We start from the raw sequence: 21,260 nt of genomic DNA, 5'->3' as shown, positions 1-21,260 counted from the left end.
CGGCCGAAGTGGCCGAGCGGTTCTAGGCGCTGCAGTCTGGAACCGCGCGACCGCTACGGTCGCAGGTTCGAATCCTGCCTCGGGCATGGAAGTATGTGATGTCCTTAGGTTAGTCAGGTTTAAGTAGTTGTAAGTTCTAGGGGACTGATGACCTCAGCAGTTAAGTCCCATAGTGCTCGGGGCCATTTGAACCATTTTTTTTTGTCTCAATCGTTAAAATGGAGTGCATATAAGATCACCTTGTCAATAAATAAGTTTTCCCTAAATATAAATGAAACCTATTAAAGAAACAAAGATATTTCGTAAAGTTTTTAACACAAGTAACTAAATCAGCAAATCCGTTTATGTTATTCAAGTAAATTCAACGTTATTTTTTATTCGTCAAGATAAGATTGCGATGCTTAATTCGGTCACTGACGTAAACTTCCGAAAATACTTCTATCACTCAAGTTAAAAAAGTATTTGGTGTACTATGCTGTCACTAAGGTAAACATCCGAACTACTAAGCTGAGCAGACTCCTAAGATTTTAAATGAGCATATGTGTTCAGATTTTTATGAAATAATGCCTGTGTGTTGCCCCAAGCTATGCTCAAAGCTATCAGTGAAAGCCCGACGAAAATCTATCAAGTAGTTTTCGAGATTAGCGTGTTCAGACAGACAGACAGACAGACACAGCGGTTTTACAGTTCTGTTACTAGCTTAGAGTGTGAGTGGTGGCCGGATGCCGTAGCTATCGCTGCAGGCGTCAGTTACCTAACAGAGTGGAGTCGGATGCGCCACCTGTCCGTGAACTGTGTACACCGTGTTGTGAGTGAAGTAGTATTTTAACTAAAAATCTTAAACATGGCTGCGGTTCAGCAACTGTATAAATTTGAAGAGGTCGAAAAAATCAGTCCGCCATTTACAAACCAAAGTTTCATTCAGCCCTTTATCTAGATTTCGATATTTCTAAAAATATCTTCTTCGGAACGATGGTGGTGGTGGTTAGTGTTTAACGTCCCGTCGACAACGAGGTCATTAGAGACGGAGCGAAAGCTCGGGTTAGGGAAGGATTGGGAAGGAAATCGGCCGTGCCCTTTCAAAGGAACCATCCCGGCATTTGCCTGAAACGATTTAGGGAAATCACGGAAAACCTAAATCAGAATGGCCGGAGACGGGATTGAACCGTCGTCCTCCCGAATGCGAGTCCAGTGTGCTAACCACTGCGCCACCTCGCTCGGTCTCTTCGGAACGAGTGGGCCCTAAAAATGTATATAAACGGTTACAAACTATTTTTAAGTACGTAACAAATATTAATAATACAAAAAATATTTGTGAGGTAAACGTACTCACTTGCTACATCACGTGATGGTAAATGACATTAGCTGAAGACGAGAGGCTCTTGTCATGTATAAAACTTATGTAAGAACCAGAAACATCACAGGTCTTTGCTTCAGACAGCAGCCAGGTTACTCTCAGTGTACGTAAGAATAGATACCCACTGGTAAAGACTCTTGTCTGTATAAAATTATAAAGGAGTCCAAAGAATAAAATATTTGCATAACGTAAGTACTCACCACGCCAGGAACAAAGGCCAACTGTTCGATGGTACAGGCTCAAGCGATAAGTAAAAATTAGAATGCAGTGGTCGCTATATACATGCGCGTAAGAATTACGCCTTGCGTGTATTAAGTAACAGCATTTTACGTTAAAATAAGAATGAAAACTTATTCTACAAGGCTAGTAATAACGAAATAAATTTACAGGTATATATTACGTATAAAATCTCTAACACATTTGACGACAGAGTAATACTGTACGTCAATTCAGTGTGCAGAAGCTAGAGTTCTATTTACAAAGGAGCACTGTTACAAATGCATGGAGAAAGAAGAGCAAATATAAGCTAAAACAACGTCACTAAAAAGAGAAACTTCTGCTCAGCACTACGGAAGTTTAAGCGATAAGGAAAAATTGGAATCCGCGTAAGCATTTCGTCTTGCCGGTGTTAAGTAAAGTAAGTTTACTTTAAAGCAAAATGACAGTCTCTTATAGAAGGCCAGTAATAAATCTAATAATTTTAGAAGTACACATTAATATAAAATTCTCTTTAAAACAATTATGTAGCGCAGTGATAATGCACTTAATTATTACTCTGCTAAATAAACAGGATGGAAATACAAGGGTCGGGAGGACGAGTCCCTACGTGGGAACAATTTTTTTCGTTCCAGTATTTGGTTACTTACACTACAAATAAACCGAAAAATGCTCAGTTCTTTCTTTCTTTCGCTTACGTCATGGTCCCGCATCGATCGCAGGGTCGGCGTAGTTACAACGGATTTCGCAATGTTAGTGTTACGGATGCCCGGATGCCCTTGCTGCCGCCACACCGTACCCCCCCAGGACAGAATCAGTGTACCCCAACTGTCTGCATCTAGTATAAATTGTGAAATAGGGCGGACATGTTGCAAATGTCTGCGACGCGTGTAACTGAGACGGAACGTGGGGACTAGCTCCGTATTTGCCTTGAAGGATGTGGAAAACCGCCTAAAAACCACATCCAGGCCGACCGGCACACCGGCCCTCATCGTTAATCCGTCGGGCGGATTCGATCCGGGGCCGGCGCGCCTACACGAGTCCAGGAAGCAGCGCGTTAGCGCGCTCGGCTACCCTGGCGGGTCGAAAAATTCTCAGTGTATTGTATTTATTAATATATTCGTAAAATGCATGAAAAGGAAAAGCAAAAGAAAATCTGAGATTGCAAATAATTGCCAGGAAAGCATTGTACTTACAGCGTCAACGAGGACCCTGCAAATAACTTTCCAAGAAGGAATTCTAATTAAAGAGTACAGGATTTCTTTTTATTTCACTGTGACCTTCGTGCAGCCCTTGTCAGCTGCATGCGAACAGTAAGTTCCGTATTTTTACAATGAACATCACTCCAGCACGCGTAAATCATCAACTATTAAATTATAAAAGAATCTAATTTTGCATAAAATATTATCGTGTATGTCTTGCAATCCCTCACAGGAAATGATCTGCAGTTCCAAATTTTCATTTGCATTTCCTGTGCATGCATCTGATTAAAATACTAATGCGAGCAGGGAAGTAATACCTAAGAACTCTTTATGAAAACTGTTAAGTCTTTTCAAATAAAAGAAACGTTTTGCACTTTCTACAACTCTATTCTTCAGGTCTCCTTATTTATTTCTCAGCATAGTCACCTCGGCGACGAACACAGTTCGCCAAAGGAGAGACCAGTTTGTTGATACCGTCACTGTAGAATGTGTGTCGTTGTTGACGCAGCCACAACCTCACTTCCTCTCCCACCGCTTCATCACGGTCAAAGTGAAGTTCTCGAAAGTATTTGCAGACAGATCAAAAGCGGATCCCTGATATGCAGAATCATTCATGTATTTCGTCCCAAAGATGGGTAAACAAACTGTTAAGCAAGTGGTCGTAATGTTTCGACTCATCAGTGTACACAATCGTCTTCTCCTCGCTCCATTTGGGAGTGGAACAGGAACGGAAATGACCAGCAGCAGTGTAACGTACCCTCTACTGTGCACCGTATGGTGACTTGCGGAGTGTGTATGTAGATGTATCTTATTTCGAAAAGGCATCCAAGCTAAATCAACTGGCCTACTCGAAAAATCATGAGGCTATTGGAAGGCGACGATTCAGGAAAGCCACTAAACATACTCGTAGTTAAAGATGGCAGGATGGGAATTTGAGCTGTTTTAATCATAGATTTGGAAGTCGTGTCTTGATCACAGAAATCAGTGTTATCGATATTAGTATTTTCCAGTAGTGCCTTCCTCCTAAGTATAGTTATCTCTGTGTCGATATAGCAAGCGAAAATAACACGCAGAAGACCTGTACAGCCATTTCAGTCAACGATGCGAGGGAAGCACTGGGAATGAATCGAAGTCACATGTGTGTACCGGAAGGCATCATCCTCATGTTATTATTACTCTTGACTCTGGCCTCGAACTGACTCCCAAACCAAACAACACATCAGTAAATGCTTAGTCACAAGGAGAAACCCTTAGACACGGCCAGCCTATTCGGCTCATGTTTGATAGGTCTCTTCTGTGCAGCCTAAAAAGAAAGACTCCAAGATATTTTGGCTCAACACCCACCCGCTCTCAAGAAAACCACTCATAAACATCATGCTGCGTAATCGACTCATGATTGACCGAACAGTTGTATAATTGAAAACTGAGAATTTTTCAGCATCGTATATGGTGTCTACAAACGTATATTTTCCTGTAAACCGAATAAAAGCTGTTACAACTCTTGCTTGTGTACTCATAACTTACATGCTGTTCAAAGAAAACGGCGCTGGTGTAGCAATCAAGATATCTGGCTGGGGAGCAAAGAACCTGCATTAGTTCTCCTGGCGCATTCAACAACTTTTTCTTTCATTTGTAGTTACTCCGCATTGAAACTGGTAGTAATATGAAGGTTAATAAAGTAAATAAATCAATAAAGAACAATTAAGAAAGTGTACAAGTGAATTTCTCAACTACTTCAATTAGTAAAAAAATAAAATTTCAAGCCTTGTTGTATGAAAACAAATCCTAGGAGAACTGCTGCGAAGACGAAAATTCTCACAAGTTTTTTCCGTTTTCAATCGTTCATTAGTTGATTCAAAATTCATATATGACGAAAATTTCATGCACGTTATTGCGCAAGGGGGTACAGACAAACGTACCCTTATGGCAGTTGGTAGTATACATAAAATAACACATTCATACGCGGGACAATATCACATCACAGCGTGGGTAAAATGTTGCCTAAAGTTTTGATGTGCTTAAGAGAAACTAATGGTTACTTTGGTCCTTGGCGTATCGAAGAGGTGAATCGTATAACTGACTCGTTTGAAAATATTTACGTTACTTGCTCCACCTAAGGGAAACTGACAAATTCCATTTACAAAACATATCTTGAGAACATCGTAAACCAGTATGTTGATGGTAATGGGTTTTGTCTGTTTTTTGGTTCCTGGAGTGGACAAGTTAATACTCTCATGTATGATGCCATGTTTATAGATGACAAGGGTCAACCGACTTGCAAAGGTAGAAGTAATACCGCCAAACCGCACATCCGTATGCTAGCCATGTAACGTTTATTTTTATCACCAGCTTAAAAACTTTATTTTGAGGCTCCAAGAATGCAGTCTGCTTCTGGAAACCCAGTGGAAATTGCGCAACCACACGAATATTCGCTATTGTGTGCGACATACATCTGCGGTGTGTGATCTCCAAAGCAACTTGTGCTTATAAAACCTTCAAACACTGCCCTACAGTTCGCATTTTTTGCATGCAGCGCAAAAGTATTTATTATCAAAGAAAGTGCCTCATGTGCCACTTTCGGAGCGAGGTAGTGCAGTACTTACGGCGCTGTCTCGCAGTTGAGAGTAGAGCGTTTATATGGTCTGTCGTACTAACCTAGTTTCAAAAGCTGGTTTCCTTGTCGTTACCCATTACTCAACGAGAAGCTCAAATATATTTTGTCACGTGGTACTAGTGCTCAGTCTGCTTACCATGAATTCTTTTCTGCTATGTCTCCTCCGTTATGTTGACCAAATACTGCAGATGCGAAGTTACCCCACTGGTAGAATTTAAGAAGGTACCATCAGATCGGAGATTGATAGGGTGGTATCAAGAGATAGAAAAGTAATATTCAGATACCCAAGGGAGACGAAAGTGTAGTTGTGGTGGGGAAGTCGATAGCAGAAAAAGGAATTATAGTAGTCGAACATATATCTAACGAACCGGAAGAAAGGGGAACTCATCTGGTAGACTTTTGCACAGAAAATAATTTAATAACTTCTAACGTTTGGTTGAAGAATCATACAAGAAGAGTTATACTTGGAAGAGATAAGGAGACAGTGGAAGGTTTCGTATGGGTTACATAACGGTATGACAGAGATTTCTAAATGAAATTTTAAGCTGCAGAACGTTCGCAGTGCCAGATGTGGACTGCAGATTAAAAAAAATGGTTCAAATGGCTCTGAGCACTATGGGACTTAACATCTGAGGTCATCAGTCCCCTAGAACTTAGAACTACTTAAACCTAACCAACCTAAGGACATCACACACATCCATGCCCGAGGCAGGGTTCGAACCTGCGACCGTAGCAGTCGCGCGGTTCCGGACTGCGCGCCTAGAACCGCTAGACCACCGCGGCCGGCTTGCAGATTAAAAAACTAGATAAATTGCAGAAAGGCAATAGATTAAGGACAAGGGAGCTGGGTAAACTGAAAAAAAAAAAACGAGAGGTTATTGAGAGGTGCCTGTCTTAGCCAACGATTGGCTGAAACAAACGAAAGGAACACTTTCGAAAATGAATCAGTAACTTTGAGAGCTGAAATACGAAGGCTGCAGGGGATCATATTGGCCAAAAGATAAGGCTCTGTAAAAATACTTGTGAGAGGTTAAAAAAAATGGCTCTGAGCACTATGGGACTTAACATCTGTGGTCATCAGTCCCCTAGAACTTAGAACTACTTAAACCTAACCAACCTAAGGACATCACACACATCCATGCCCGAGGCAGGATTCGAACCTGCGACCGTAGCGGTCGCGTGGTTCCAGACTGAAGCGCCTAGAACCACTCGGCCACACCGGCCGTCAGTTATGTGTCGTAAAATGACGTAATTTCCCTGGTGCATTCAGTGTTAAAAGCGAGTACTTTCTGCAAAATGTGTCGTTAGTACAATTAAAGCATAGAAGTAATAAATTAAAACGTCATGCTTCAAGCGACAGTTTTACTGCACGAACAGCGAAAATGTAGTAAGCGATAAACATTTTTCGTTTCATCATATTGTGTGGACGATCAGCTATAAAAAGCTTCTTAAAGATTTGAAATTATTTGAAAAATTTATTCCTAGTCACTAAATGATCTCATTCTCAAATAATGGGTGACCGTAGCTTGTAAGAGGTGTTCAAATGAAAAGGCACGAATCAATCTGTGGGTATAGCTGAACTCTTTATTTCAAAGTAATCACCAGACCACTGTTCCACTGAGTCACGAGCCGAGTGATTTCCTGTTCACAGAAGTCCTGTGGCTGTGAAAGGAGCCAGTTCTCCCCTGTGTCCCCGGTTCGTTGTTGGGCTTCAAGCGCTTCCATTTGAGATTTTTTTTCGTACCAATCACGTGGAAGTCGCAGCACATGTCCGTGATGTAGGGTGGATATGAAACTTCCTGGCAGATTAAAATTGTGTGCCACCGTGACTCGAGCTCGGGACCTTTGCCCTTCGCGGCCAAGTGCTCTACGAACTCAGCTACCAAACACGACTCACGCCCCGTCCTCACAGCTTTAAGTCCGCCAGTACCTCGTCCCCTACCTTCCAAACTTCACGTAAGCTCTCCTGCAAACCACACAGTTTTAATCTGCCAGGAAGTTTCGTATCAGCGCACACTCCGCTGTAGAGTGAAAATTTCATTCTAGAAACATCCCCCAGGCTGTAGCTGAGCCATGTCTCCGCAATATCCTTTGTTCCAGGAGTGCTAGTTCTGCAAGGTTCGCAGGAGAGCTTCTGTGAAGTTTGGAAGGTAGGGGACGAGGTAGTGGCGGAATTAAAGCTGTGAGGACGGGACGTGAGTCGTGCTTGGGTAGCTCAGTTGGTAGAGCACTTGCCCGCGAAAGGCAAAGGTCCCGAGTTCGAGTCTCGGTCCGGCACACAATTTTAATTTGCCAGGAAGTTGTATATCAGCGCACACTCCGCTGTAGAGTTAAAATTTAATTCTATGTAGGGTGGATGCTCAAGCTGGTGCTTCTTGAACAAGGTCGTTACATTTTATATGACACTGGAACACGTGGACACGTCTTATCTTGGAGCAGAATCACTGCCTCCGTGAGCAGCCGACGCCATTTGTCCTTGATGGATTTGCGCAGGCGACACGGTTAACGGTTTTCCTTTGCTCGAAGAAGTCAGTGAGTATCGGACCACGGACGTCGGAAAAGAGGGTGTCACCTTGCCTTCTGAGGGCACAGTTTTAAATTTTTGTAAGGTGACGACGCATGCTTCCACAGCACGAGATGTCTCATTACGTTATCCCAAAACGGCGTATACAAACTTGTACTGGTTTTGTTGTAGCAATGTTTTCTACTTTTCCATTTGAACAGTACTTTTAGATATTGTCGCTATAGTGGTGCTAATAACATTAAGTCACGTAATACTGTTAATCAACTTCGGCTATCTGACATCGTAAAAGAATGCAGTACTAAGTTCTGTCGTGAAAAGTAATCATATAATTGAATATCGTTATCAATGACACGCAGCAGGTACGAGTACTAAACAGTTCACACGTTACATAAAAATACAAATTATTTGAATTATATTGAATACCTGAAGCCTATTAACTTGATTCCATCTATCACAGAAGGTGATACTGTAACTTAGTCTTTACAACCATGACCGGGGTTCACTTAATATTACTGAATAAGGTCACGCACGTAGGACAAGACTTTTCATCTTCCCTTCAAATATCATAACTGAACAATCACAATGAAGTTAATCAAGAAGTGACTTCAAGACTTGATACGAAAAGAAGGAAAGTAAAGTTGGCCCTTACACGCTTGTAGATTTTGCTATATTATACGTGAAGTACTAGCAAGTCCGTGCCATTCGCAGCACGGAATTTTTAACTGAAATTTGGTATAGCGCCATTGGATGGCAGCCGCTCGCGAGAAAAAAATATCGCTGCCGCCTCATTTGCGGACTTGTACGTTTCTTTAAATACTAGATTGGTGCACAAGTTCGTAGTGTTTTTATTTTGCGTGTTGGTACTCCTGTTGTATGCATTTATTTATCGATTGTCATTTTTTATTTATAGTTCAGTGTTCTGATTTGATTTTATATATTGTCATTTTATCATACGGAGATAGTGAGTGAATCTGTGGACGTTAGAAAATGGAATGCCAAGTGGAGAAATGGGAACATTTCCGACATGTTCTTCTGTTTGAGTTCAAAGGAGAGGTGACAGCGAGAGCAGCCAGAAACATTTGCCCTTTGTATGGGGCTAATCCCACTGGGCAGAACACGAAAAGGTGACGGTGTTCTCGTTTTAAGGAGGATCGTTTGGGAACACCTTCGGGGTTTGATAAAAATCGTTTAAAGGCATTAATAATGATAATGAGCGTATGGCATTGGTGGCCGGGAGATCCCTCGCGGGGCGGTTCGGCCACCGCTCCACAAGTTCTTTAATGCCACTACGGCGACTTGCGAGTGAATGAGGATGAAATGATGATGAAAGACACGCAACACCCAGTCATCTCGAGGCAGGGAAAATCCCTGAGCCCGCCGGGAAACGAACCCGGGACCCCCTGAGCGGGAAGCGAGAAGAACGCTACCGCAAGACCACGAGCCGCGGACGTTTAAAGGCATTAATCCACAATGATCCACGTCAGTGTACTCGAAAACTGGCAACTGTTATGAACTGTGATCATTCCACCATCGTGCGACATTTGCGTGCAACAGGGAATGTTCAAAAGTCGGGCGTAGCGTTACCGCATGCTCTGAGCCAAAATCACGAAAATCTGCGGGTGACCATGTGAACATCTCTGCTTGCTCGTCATCAATTGGCTCTTGGACAACACCGACCATTCCTATCCTGTATCGTTATTGATAACGAGAAATGGTGCCTTTATGCTAACAAAAAGGATAAGAAAGGAATGGTTGAGTCCAAACAAAGCAGCAACTCCCCGTACAAAAACGTACGCGCATCCTCAAAAGATAATGTTACGGATCTAGTGGAACAGCGAGGTGTGGTGTACTACGAATTGCTTTCCCGAGTTATAATCATCACTGCTGATACTTATTGTCAACATCTGAGACATCTTGCAAACTCACTCGAAGAACAACGACCAGGAAGACTGCGCGAAGTGACGCTACTGATACGTTCACCTGCATTCTGCTAGACTGACAAAAAACACTGTACAGGAGTTGGATATGGAAGTAATTCCACACGCACCGTATTCACTTGATCTTGCGACCTGAGATTATCATCTTTTCCGCTCTCTATCGAACAGCCTTCAAGAAACTTCCTTATTCATATCTATCTGACCGATAATAATATAAAATACCTTAGTATTTATTTTGTTGTTGAGAAACGCTACAAATGGTTCAAATGGCTCTAACCCTTATGGGACTTAACATCTAAGGTCATCAATTCCCTAGACTTAGAACTACTTAAACCTAACTAGCCGAAGGACATCACACACCAATGCCCGAGGCAGGATTCGAACCTGCGATCGTAGCAGCAGCGCGATTCCGGACTGAAGCACCTAGAACCGTTCGGCCACAGCGCCCGGCAGAGAAACGCTACAATTTGAACCGGAAAGTTACCTAAAATTTGGCAGACTGTGGTAAATAGTGAACGAGAATGTATTACTGATGTCTGAAGTCTCTATTATGTGTATCTTTTGTGTAACTAAACTTACGAAAAATACGCTTCGATCTTGTGCACCAGCCACAAACACTTCAAAATAGAAGGAGCAGGGTATATTATAAGGTACTGAATTTAATTGACCAATGGGGAAAATATAAAAGTATGAGAAATAAGTTAGGTACAAGAGAATACAGGCGCCAAAATATGTGACTGATAAACTGTGAAAAATGATAAAGGAGGAACTGCTAAAGGCGAAACGTAAGGCTGTTATATATATTATGCATGACTGTGGGAAATAGAGATGCTGCTGATTGGAAATTTAGAGAGATCTTTGGAAAAAAAGAACTGAGGACAATATTGTAGAAACGGGAGAGGAAATAGATGAAGATGAAATGGGAGATATGATTGTGCAAAAGGAGTTTAACTGAGCAGCCAAAAACTCAAGTCGAAACACGACTCCGTGGAGTAGATATTCTTTCAGAATTATTTGATATGTAAGATGTCTGTGAAAGGTGGAATACCATCAGATTGAAAGAAGAATGTTGTAATTCCGATTCCAAAGGAAGTATGTGCTTACAGGAGTGAATACTACCGAACCACGTGCTTAATAAGGCGTTGCTGCTAAATACTAAGCAGGCTAGAGTGGCCGAGCGGTTCTAGGCGCTACAGTCTGGAACCACGCGACCGCTACGGTCGGAGGTTCGAATCCTGCCTCGGGCATGGATGTGTGTGATGTCCTTGGGTTAATTAGGTTTAAGTAGTTCTAAGTTATAGGGGACTGATGACCTCAGAAGTTAAGTCCCATAGTGCTCAGAGCCATTTGAACCATTTGCTAAATACTAACATGAATTACTTACAGCGGAATGGAACAAGTGATAGAAGCCGCCCTCGGTGAGGATCAGTTTAGTCCCTACAGAAGTGAGTCTTTTACAATAAACGGTACAGACACGACGAGAATAAAAGTTTTTGAAATGATGCAGAAGAATAGTGAATTTTAAATGGGTAGATCGTAAAACTCAAAAGAGGCATTGAGTCAAATTAACGAGAAAATAAATTTATGGTACAACTTGACTACAAGAAGGGGTCGGTTGATAGGACACATCATAACACATCATGGAATTTTCGATTTCGCAATGCTCAGTAGTGTGACACGTAAAATGGTAGAGAGGAAAACTAACGTTTGAATATGGAAGCAGGCTGTGCGATTATGTAGATTGCAGTAGTTATGAGATGTTGAGGCTTGGGTAGGACAGAATGCTGTGGAGAGCTGCATCAAACCAGTCTTCGGACTGAACACAACAACAACAACAACAACAACAACAACCATCACCACCTTCAGGCTGTCGAATGTTGTTTCTAGCCGTCTTATTGATCAGGACCCTAGTGGTTCATTTGATAGCAAATGGTAGCACCAACTCTAGTATCTCTACTACTCACAAAGTCAGTTACGTTTTCTAAAGACACTGCGCGAAAGCATAAAGCGGTTGTTGCAGTATCCTTTAATGATGTTGGAACAAATTATTTCCTTTTGGAAGAACTGGACATCGCTGGAGTTAATATGATTTGATGAATAAACACGTCAGTATTGTTTTCCGATATTGTTCCGTCATAGAAAAAATGTAGAAATATGTGAAGCGTAACACTTCTTCGGCAGTATAATTCTCATGCTTTTTGACGAAGATATCCTCATTTCAATCGAAGTGGCTAATTACGTATAAAGAAGAAGAATGTTATCCACACCAATATTTCTACGATAAACTGAGAAAGGGAAACATGCGCAACGGGTATCGCGTATCTCTTTATGGCACAATTACGTGTCTCCAAACACTTCACTATTGGTTGTGAACAATCACAAGTGAATTTATAAGAGCTTCTAGTGGAAAAAATTTTTGCGTTCGTACTTTTCAATGTTACACGGTAGTGTTCACGTGAAGACGGGTTTTTTTATACACTAACCATGTCACGTATTTTCGATAATATCATTTTCGTATCTAAGAAACTCGTGAACATCCCCTGTCACTGATAACGAATAAAACTAAATGGAAAAAGAGCAAAAATGACAGACATAATGAATGCAAATATTGTTGTAACAGTTGTGTGCTGGACGTAATGTCCCCTTCCCCATCTTTCCCTCTCAAACACACTGCCAAGGATGGATACTCTCACACACCTGACGTCAAAATTACTACATTTGGTATGTGGGGTTGTTATATGTCTTTTAAGGTAATTCTTTTTAGTGAAAATATTAATAACTATGAGTACTCGGCGTTGCCCGGGTATGTATTTCGTTTCAATTTTCTGTTACTCCATCTCCTCATTCCATCTCTGTCTGTCCATCTCCTCCACCTCTTCTCTCTGTCAATCTGGAACTCCACACTTTGTACATATACTCCTTCACCCTCTGTCTGTCTCCGCCCCCCAACCTAGTTCTGTCTCCTTCTCCCCATCTCTCTATCTGTCTTCTCGCCTTCACTTTTTCTGACCATCTCTTCCTCTTTCCTTTCTCTCTCCATTTTCCCCTCACCTCTGTCTGTCTGTCTCTCCCCTCCCTTCCTCTCACCACGTTATCACGCTGAACCAAATAGAAGATTGGTTATTCTTACCCCCCACAGTGTCCCAAATTTGGTTCAAAAATGGTTCAAATGGCTCTAAGCACTATGGGACTTAACATCTGAGGTCATCAGTCCTCTAGAACTTAGGACTACTTAAACATAACTAACCTAAGGACATCACACACATCCATGCCCGAGGCAGGATTCGAACCTGCGACCGTAGCGGTCGCGCGATTCCAGGTTGTAGCGCCTAGAACCGCTCGGCTACACCGGCCGGCCGTACCAAATTTGGTTGACATCGTTGCATATATTAAGGATGAGCTTCTTACCCGTGTCTTTGCCCGGTTAAGCAGGTGTAATATATATGTCATACGTTTTAAACATATTTCACCTGCATCTCTAGTGAACTGCGCCGAGCAGTTTTTTTTTTTTTTTCTACGCTGCTCAATGTGTATGACGTCGCTGTACAATGACATAATTTTGCAGGTACATCCAGTGAAGTACGTGGATACTGTCTGTGAAATGTGTTGTGAACAGAATTAGTATTAAAGAAATAATAAATTAAAACGTCACGCATGATCCGGTAGTTTTTCACACATCTCAGTGTTTATGACGTCATATCTCCTGAACTATTAATCGTATAATAATATGATTGCGCAGGTATATTCAGTGGTATTTGTGTATACTGTGTGCAAAGTGTGTCCTCAATACAGTTAGTAATAAGTTAAAACGTCATGCTTCGTGCCGCAGTTTCACGGCATGAGCAGCGAAAATGTAAGAGATACACTCTTCTCCTTTCATCATTTTGTGGTGCTCATCAGCGAGAAAAAGTTTTGTAATGGTTTGAAATTATGTGTAAAGCTTATTGCAAGTATCTAAGTGCTATGATTCACAAATAACAGATCAGTAAAGTAGGCGTATGGCGGCTTGGGCTAATGTACTTCCCCGCCCCACCCGTTTGATATATATAGGTGGTTCTTACCCCCAGAGCGATGATTTCAGACAGTAAGTGATATGTGTGCCAAATTTGGTTGTAACCGCTCCAGTGGTTTAGGAGGAGATGAGGCACATAAATACGTACATACATACACACGTGAGATGTATAAGTAGATATATTTTTATAATATGTATGGATTTTACACGTTAATACAATGTATTTTATGTGTGTATAAGCTTACTCTTTGATAATTTGCCTTGCGTAAGCACTGTTTCGTGTGCTGTAAGAGTGCTGCTGTCATTTCTTCGTATTTGCTGTGAGACCGTCTGTATTGTGGCCTGTCCGTATTGAATTACCGTCATTACGAGTCACATGTACTTGTGTCCGCCGTTGTAACCCGTAATCTGTTTATTCTTTCGCAGTTACTTCCGCAGCGTATCATATGTCTTGTCCTATCTGGTCTTACGTCTCAGATACTTAAGGGCCTCGGATGCGTGTGTTGTAATACGCCGTTATGTAGCAGCTCTGGCGTTTCTGTCTGTCCAGCTTGCTGTGTCGCTGGCGTGTTGTGAATGTGCAAAGTTGCCAGCAGAGAGCAGTAGCGTGTTTTCTGTTTTGTCCAGAGCGTGATGAAAACCTCTCCAGGAGGAGAAGTGCCACGTGGCTACTGAGTGCGTGTTGTTCGCAGGACGGTGCAGACCTAGAGGGGTGGCTGTCGGCGAAGCCCCGGCCCGAAGAGGTAATTACAACCGACGGCAGCCCGCCAGGTGGTTGTCCAGAGTCTTCCGCTCAAAAGATTCCACCGCAGGATGGTGCGACTCGCGCCTGCGCACTCGTTATCGACTTGCCACTAGCCCACATGCATAAACAAGCACCCATCGCAGGGAGATGCCGGCCAGTTCGGTAACTGATGACGAGGCTGTACGCTGCACAGTGCAATCCATTGTATTCAATGCGCACACAGAAACACACACACACACACACACACACACACACACACACACACACACACAAACAAGCACACACGCATACTCACATTTTTTTAAGAACACCGTTTATCCAACAAAAAACAATAAGTTAATGTGTGAAATATAAACATAACGTAGTTTATGACACTTATCGGAAGTTTTCTGATATCATCAGCTCGCAGTTACGGTGTTTTACGTCCGACGCAATGCCTCTTGGAAGCCAATGGTGTCGTTTTATGGACGGATATTTCGACCACAGGAAGCGCGACCCGTTGGTTCCTGTAATGTTGCATTTGTTTCGACCTGTGTGTTTTTCAAATATGTTTTAGAATCGAAGGTAAAGTGTTCACGAAACAAGGTTGCATCACATTGACCACAGCAAAAGAACAATGAAATCATGAAAACGTAGGCTTTGGAATTAAAAAGTTGAAATGGAAAGTCTACTGGTCTGTTACTCTAATTTAAATACCTGCTATCTTTATGAACCCAATTATCAGGCTCAGAAGTCGTTGTTAGAGAGTGGAAAAGCATGGTGATACGAAACTGTGTTCTGGTTCAAATGGCCCTAAGAACTATGGGACTTAACATCTGAGTTCATCAGTCCCCTAGACTTAGAACTACGTAAACCTGACTAACCTAAGGACATCACACACATCCATGCCCGAGGCAGGATTCGAACCTGCGACCGTAGCAGCCGTGTGGATAACTGTGTTCTATGTTAGGTTTCAACGCAAAGAATTATTTGCATCACAATATAAATAATAACTGAACTTCGTTAACATTAAAAACAGCAGGTCTGAAAGATGCAAGTTAAAATTTTGGGCGCGCGATAGTTGTGTCATTAAATCAGTCTGGAAAATACAGAATTATTCCATGATTTAGAGGTTGATAGGGTATACAAAGAACATTCAAATGGATGTTACAGTTATTTATTTTCGCGAACAATTCTCAAGAGTACACTAACTACATGACTTGATCGTCCAATGGCTACGGGGATAAAGGTACGGAAGACGACAACTCGTTATTTACATTTTTTGAAAACAAACTACAGTCGGAAATTTAGAAAAATGTTAATTCGTAACCAAGATATAAACTCCGTTGTAAGTACCAAATTTTATCGCTGCTTACAGCGAAGTCCAGCTGTTCGTTGTATTTCCCAGGAACGATGCCTCTGAACTAAACCTCAGAACTGTCACCTGAAGACACACCAAAGGTAATACGCGTCGTCAAAGGAAAAAAAGAAAAACTCGTTACGCTACGTTTTATAATTTATGCTATAAGCTGACAGTTGCGGTAACAGCCTACTACATATATATATTGCTAAAACAATACAATGTGTTCTTCGTTCGCCACTTGGTAGATCAGTTCCACGTTTATCAACATAAAATAGAAATTATGTACCTTTTTCAGTGACAATTTATTCCAATAACAGATTTTCACCTTACAAGGCCACGATTAGTCGATAACTGGCTACCGTCGACAAAGACAATAGAATCCTGGTGAACTGCACTGTATAATATATTTTACATGGAAAGTATGATGCCGAAACATTGTAAAAGCAAATTATGACAGTGCATTTGTGCAATATTTGAAATCATGCAAGCAAAACAGCACACAACTTCTATGGGAACGAATTACAAAACATAAAAAACTGTGTGTGTGTGTGTGTGTGTGTGTGTGTGTGTGTGTGTGAGAGAGAGAGAGAGAGAGAGAGAGAGAGAGAGAGCAGCGAGGGAGAGAGGGGGAGTTAGGTCAAGAGAGCTTAAAGTTCAATCGGTGTTTCTGAAGAAAACATTCCAGCATTCTTCCTGCGTAGTATTAGATATCATTTATATCGGTGCTTCTACCGAATACCTCTACAATACGCTTGACACATCACGGAAGAGATATGAGCTGATACATAACATCTTCAAAATAAATGTTGCAAGTATGATAACACAAGATTTTCTTATTAGCTCTGTTGTTGTTATCGTCTTCAGTCTGAAGACTGGTTTGATGCAGCCCTCCGTGCTAGTCTATTCCGTGCAATACTCTTTATCTCTGAATACCTACTTCAATGGGTACATCTCATCAAAAGTTTGGAATATCGTAGGCTTTACTACAATGACTTCTTGTAGAACACCCGTGGAGGCTATACAGTAGCTTATTAACAAAATAAACATAATTCCTTCCGAGTGAGATGTGGAACATACATGCAAAATCCAGAGATAGTTGGAGGGTCCTACCCGTAATGCTCCAAATGCTCTCAGTTGGGGAGAGATACTGAGACCGTGCTCGCCAAGGTGGGGTTTGACAAGCAAGAAAAAAAGCAGTAGATACTCTCGCCGTGTGCGGGTGGGCATTATCTTGATGAAATATAAGCCCAGGATTGCTTGCTATAAAGGGCAACAAGACGGGGCATAGAATACTGTCGACGTACTATTGTGCTGTAAGGGTATCATGAATGACAACAAAAGGGGTCCTGATGTGGAATGAAATGGCACCGAGACCATCTCTCCCAGTTGTCCGGCTGTATGGGGGCGACAGTCAGATTGGTATTCCACCGCTGTTTGTGGCTTCTCCACATACGTAATCGCTGGTCATCGGGGCTCAGTTAGAACCGGGACTCGTCACTGAAACCATTCTACTCCAGTCGTTCCACGCCGAAAACGTATCTGGAGGCTCCCCAGGCAGCGGTGGGATATCAATCACGCTGTCCCTCAGGAGAAGACGCAACAACTCTGTAGATCAATGCCAAGCCGAATAACTGCTTCTTTACGGTCTAGAGGTGGACCAACGCATTATTAACTTGCTCACTTTGTGAAGCTCATTCTCTTGAATAAATCATCCAATTTTTCTGAAATTGTAATCATTTGTTGGTCTCTAATTTTATAACACATATACAAATTTTCGTCCCATTCGGATAATTCATTCGTGGTACATCACATTTTTTTTTATCTAAGAGCGTATTCTGCATTAATGTTGAAATAGATCTACGGTGCTTGTACAGCGGCGGTTCAATTCGACTGGCTCTGTCTCTCTCAACACTTTGGACCAGCGTGTTGACCACCTAGCACTGTGTCTATGGCTCTCTAAGCTTCCCACTAGTAAGACTTATCGACATTTCACAGCACCCAGTAACTGATTAACCATGCATTCGTCACTGATAGTTTACTGTGTCTTATTGCTCATTCCAGCTTTTTGAAAACACGGTTAATGTTTAGTCACATTGTTGTGGTCCAACTGGTGCTCGGAAAAATTTCATTTTTGACATTTTCGGGTAATAGTTAGCGACAAATTTGTATGACTCTTGCGTAACAAAAATATACTTACAAGGGAACATTCTGAGTAGTCAATAAACGCTCTTGATGGAACTTGGTAGTTCTGTAGAGGGGACAAAATATTGCAATATGTATTTTTTTATTTATGCCAAGTTTCACTTTTAAGGGGTATAACGCACCCCGAAATGTAAGTTGGCGTTTTAGGTTTGGAGGCACTATCTTCGGCACGATGACACATTAAAAATGTTTCTCACACAAAAGTTTATATGCGATTTACGTTCTTGGAAAGTGTTTAATCGAATATTGTAATAATCTGAAATTTTGCAAAGTTCTCCACCACCATTAATAAATTTTGAAAAATGAAGACGTTTGTTCTAACATAAATTAAAGAGGCTTTCAACCTACATACATCTATGTGTAATAAAACTGGTTTCTGAAGTACCATTTTTGGAAAATAGGTTGTACCCAATATGCTGTCAGAGTATTTTCAGCATAACTAATTAAAATATCTAGACGTTTATTATTAGTCTAATTATCTATTTCGTTCATGTTTTAAATTGTTAGTATACGTTTTACATTTGTTTTTATTATTATTTTTTATTTTGGTTTTTAGTTCATCGTTTGACATACGTGTATTTTATTAAATAATATCTAACTTATTATTATGATACAAAATCATTACATCAACAAAACCAAAACGAGGATAACGAAATGTAGTCGAATTACGTCGGGTGATGCTGAGGGAATTAGATCAAGAAATGAGACACTTAAAGTAGTACAGCAGTTTTGCTATTTGGGGAGCAAAATAACTGATGATGGTCGAAACAGAGAAGATATAAAATGTTCACTGGCAATGGCAAGGAAAGCGTTTCTCAAGAAGACAAATTTGTTTACATCGAGTATAGATTTAAGTGTCAGGAAGTCGTTTCTGAAAGTATTTGTATGGAGTGTAACCATGTATGGAAGTGAATCGTGGACGATAAATAGTTTGGACAAGAAGAGAATAGAAGCTTTCGAAATGTGGTGCTATAGAAGAATGCTGAAGATTAGATGGGTAGATCACATAACTAATGAGGAGGTATTGAATAGAATTGGGGAGAAGAGGAGTTTGTGGCACAACTTTACAAGAAGAAGGACCGGTTGGTAGGAAATGTTCTGAGGCATCAAGGGATCACAAATTTAGCATTGGAGGGCAGCGTGGAGGGTAAAAATCTTAGAGGCAGACCAAGAGATGAATACACTAAGCAGATTCAGAAGGATGTAGGTTGCAGCAAGTACTGGGAGATGAAGAAGCTTGCACAGGATTGGGTAGCATGGAGAGCTGCATCAAACCAGTCTTTGGACTGAAGACCACAACAAAAACAACGATAATCTCTTAAGACTTGCTTAAAACGAAGTTTCCTTACACCAGGCTCATAAAATGCACGAAATTTCTTCACATAGTATATACGACGCAGAACACAACATAAAAAATCAGCAGGATCCCAAATTTTTGCGGGTGCTCTTCTAAATATCCTGACTTGCGTCAGGCGTATTTCAGACAAGGGTAGGCCGTGACGAAAAGAATTGGTTATGTGCTAGTGACTGTAGCTTAATTATATTGTTTCTCAATTGTAGATTGACGTCAGAATCATTCAACAGAACTAGATCTGAAAATCTTCTCACAAGGTTTTCGATTTTGGAAGAACTTTGCTTTACCAGTAGGTTATTAATGATGGTACTTCGCATGCAAGTACTGAAATGCGTTTTTTCACCACGATAAACGATTCATTTTGGTCAGTGAAAACATTGCCAGTGGTAGGGATTTGTCGACCGTTTCTTCTCATAGTGGAGAACTGATGTCTGCAAGGAAGTTCCATTGGAATTTCCTTCTTTTTCACAGTTGGCGTACGTGAAAAGAAAAAGAACAGAATATGGGAGGTCGTAAACAGTGAAAAATGAACCATAACAAGGGAGGAGGGGGCAGTGAATTGTACTGCTGTGGGAATATTTTTGGGCAGTAAATAACAGAACTATATTAGAACAAATAAGCACTCGGTCACAAATATTAAGTCAAAATTGACGAGGTTTCGACGCTACTATGAACGTCGTCTTCAGAATTAAACTAACTGTTCTAAAACATATTAGGTATATAAAACATTAATAAAATTAAAGTTTGTACTGACTGGAAAGAGATGCAGTACTTACAAGTAAGTCTTGTTGCAACGCTTGTTTACTCAAGTAGGAACAGCCCTTAGCGGCTCGCCATCTTATTTACAACTTTTCATGACGTCGCCTTTCCGGCTTAGATTTTTTTAAAGTGTGACTTGTAAGTACTGCATCTCTTTCCAGTCAGTACAAACTTTAATATTATTAATGTATTATATACCTAATATGTTTTAGAACAGTTAGTTTAATTCTGAAGACGACGCTCATAGTAGCGTCGAAACCTGGTCGATTTTGACTTAATATTTGTGACCGAGGGCTTATTTGTTCTAACATAATTCTGACACGGTCACTGAACCTTAGCAGCTATGTTCAAAGTTTTAAATAATAGAACGTTGGCAGTCGCGAGGCGGAAGAAAGTGAGAGGAAGGCTTTTCTCATTACCCTGCTGACCCCTGGTGGGCATTTTTGCAAGCTGCCTGTTATACGTTCAACCAGCTGCTTTTCACTGGATTCATCCGCCATCTGGCATTATTCGGCCGTGTAGGTCGCGTGCGCTGGACGCTCATCCACGGCTGTACATGTACTGGGATTTCTCGGCCGTGCTCGGCAGACGGTCTGGCAAATACAGCTCCAGAGGCGGTCCAGCCGTAGCTCACAGGCGCAAACGGTATTAAGTCGGAACGGCACGAAACAGAGACTGGCTGCAGTTCATAATAGGCACCAGTGTTCGGGGTTTTTCCAGAGGCGGGCGCGCTGAATCGACGCTGGTGATGGTGACACGTTTCGAAACACGTGCACGGCGATCGCTCTAATGGACGCTAAACGCGGTGGCGGACGTCGGCTGGGACACGACCGAGGGCGGGTGCGACTGGTTCACAGCGGCTGGACTAGCCAGTCCGCGCCGCCGCCGGCTGGACACTTTCCCTGGCCGGCAGCTGGAGTCGCATCACGCCTCGAGGCTCTGGAATCTAGGACGGACGCGTGCCCAACAGTCCGCGCCCTGGCTGCGCCTTGCGAA

The 21,260-nt window shown here is 41.7% G+C and overlaps 1 protein-coding gene across 2 annotated transcripts in view; it reads left to right on the top strand.

Annotated features, from left to right (window-relative positions):
- The window catches only part of LOC124621897 (formin-binding protein 4-like), a 181,934-nt gene that overhangs the window by 69,690 nt on the left and 90,984 nt on the right, over positions 1 to 21,260 (top strand). Inside the window, exon 2 of one of the 2 annotated variants that reach the window (XM_047147382.1) lies at positions 14,555 to 14,605. The exons of the other annotated variant lie outside the window; for it this stretch is intronic. Within the exon in view, the coding sequence (XP_047003338.1) occupies positions 14,555 to 14,605 (51 nt within the window). The remainder of the gene's footprint in view (positions 1 to 14,554; positions 14,606 to 21,260) is intronic. 2 annotated transcript variants of the gene reach the window in all.

The sequence above is a fragment of the Schistocerca americana genome, chromosome 7, assembly GCF_021461395.2.
Source record: "Schistocerca americana isolate TAMUIC-IGC-003095 chromosome 7, iqSchAmer2.1, whole genome shotgun sequence".
Lineage (NCBI taxonomy): Eukaryota > Metazoa > Arthropoda > Insecta > Orthoptera > Acrididae > Schistocerca > Schistocerca americana.
This window is presented reverse-complemented; position numbering and strand designations above follow the sequence as displayed.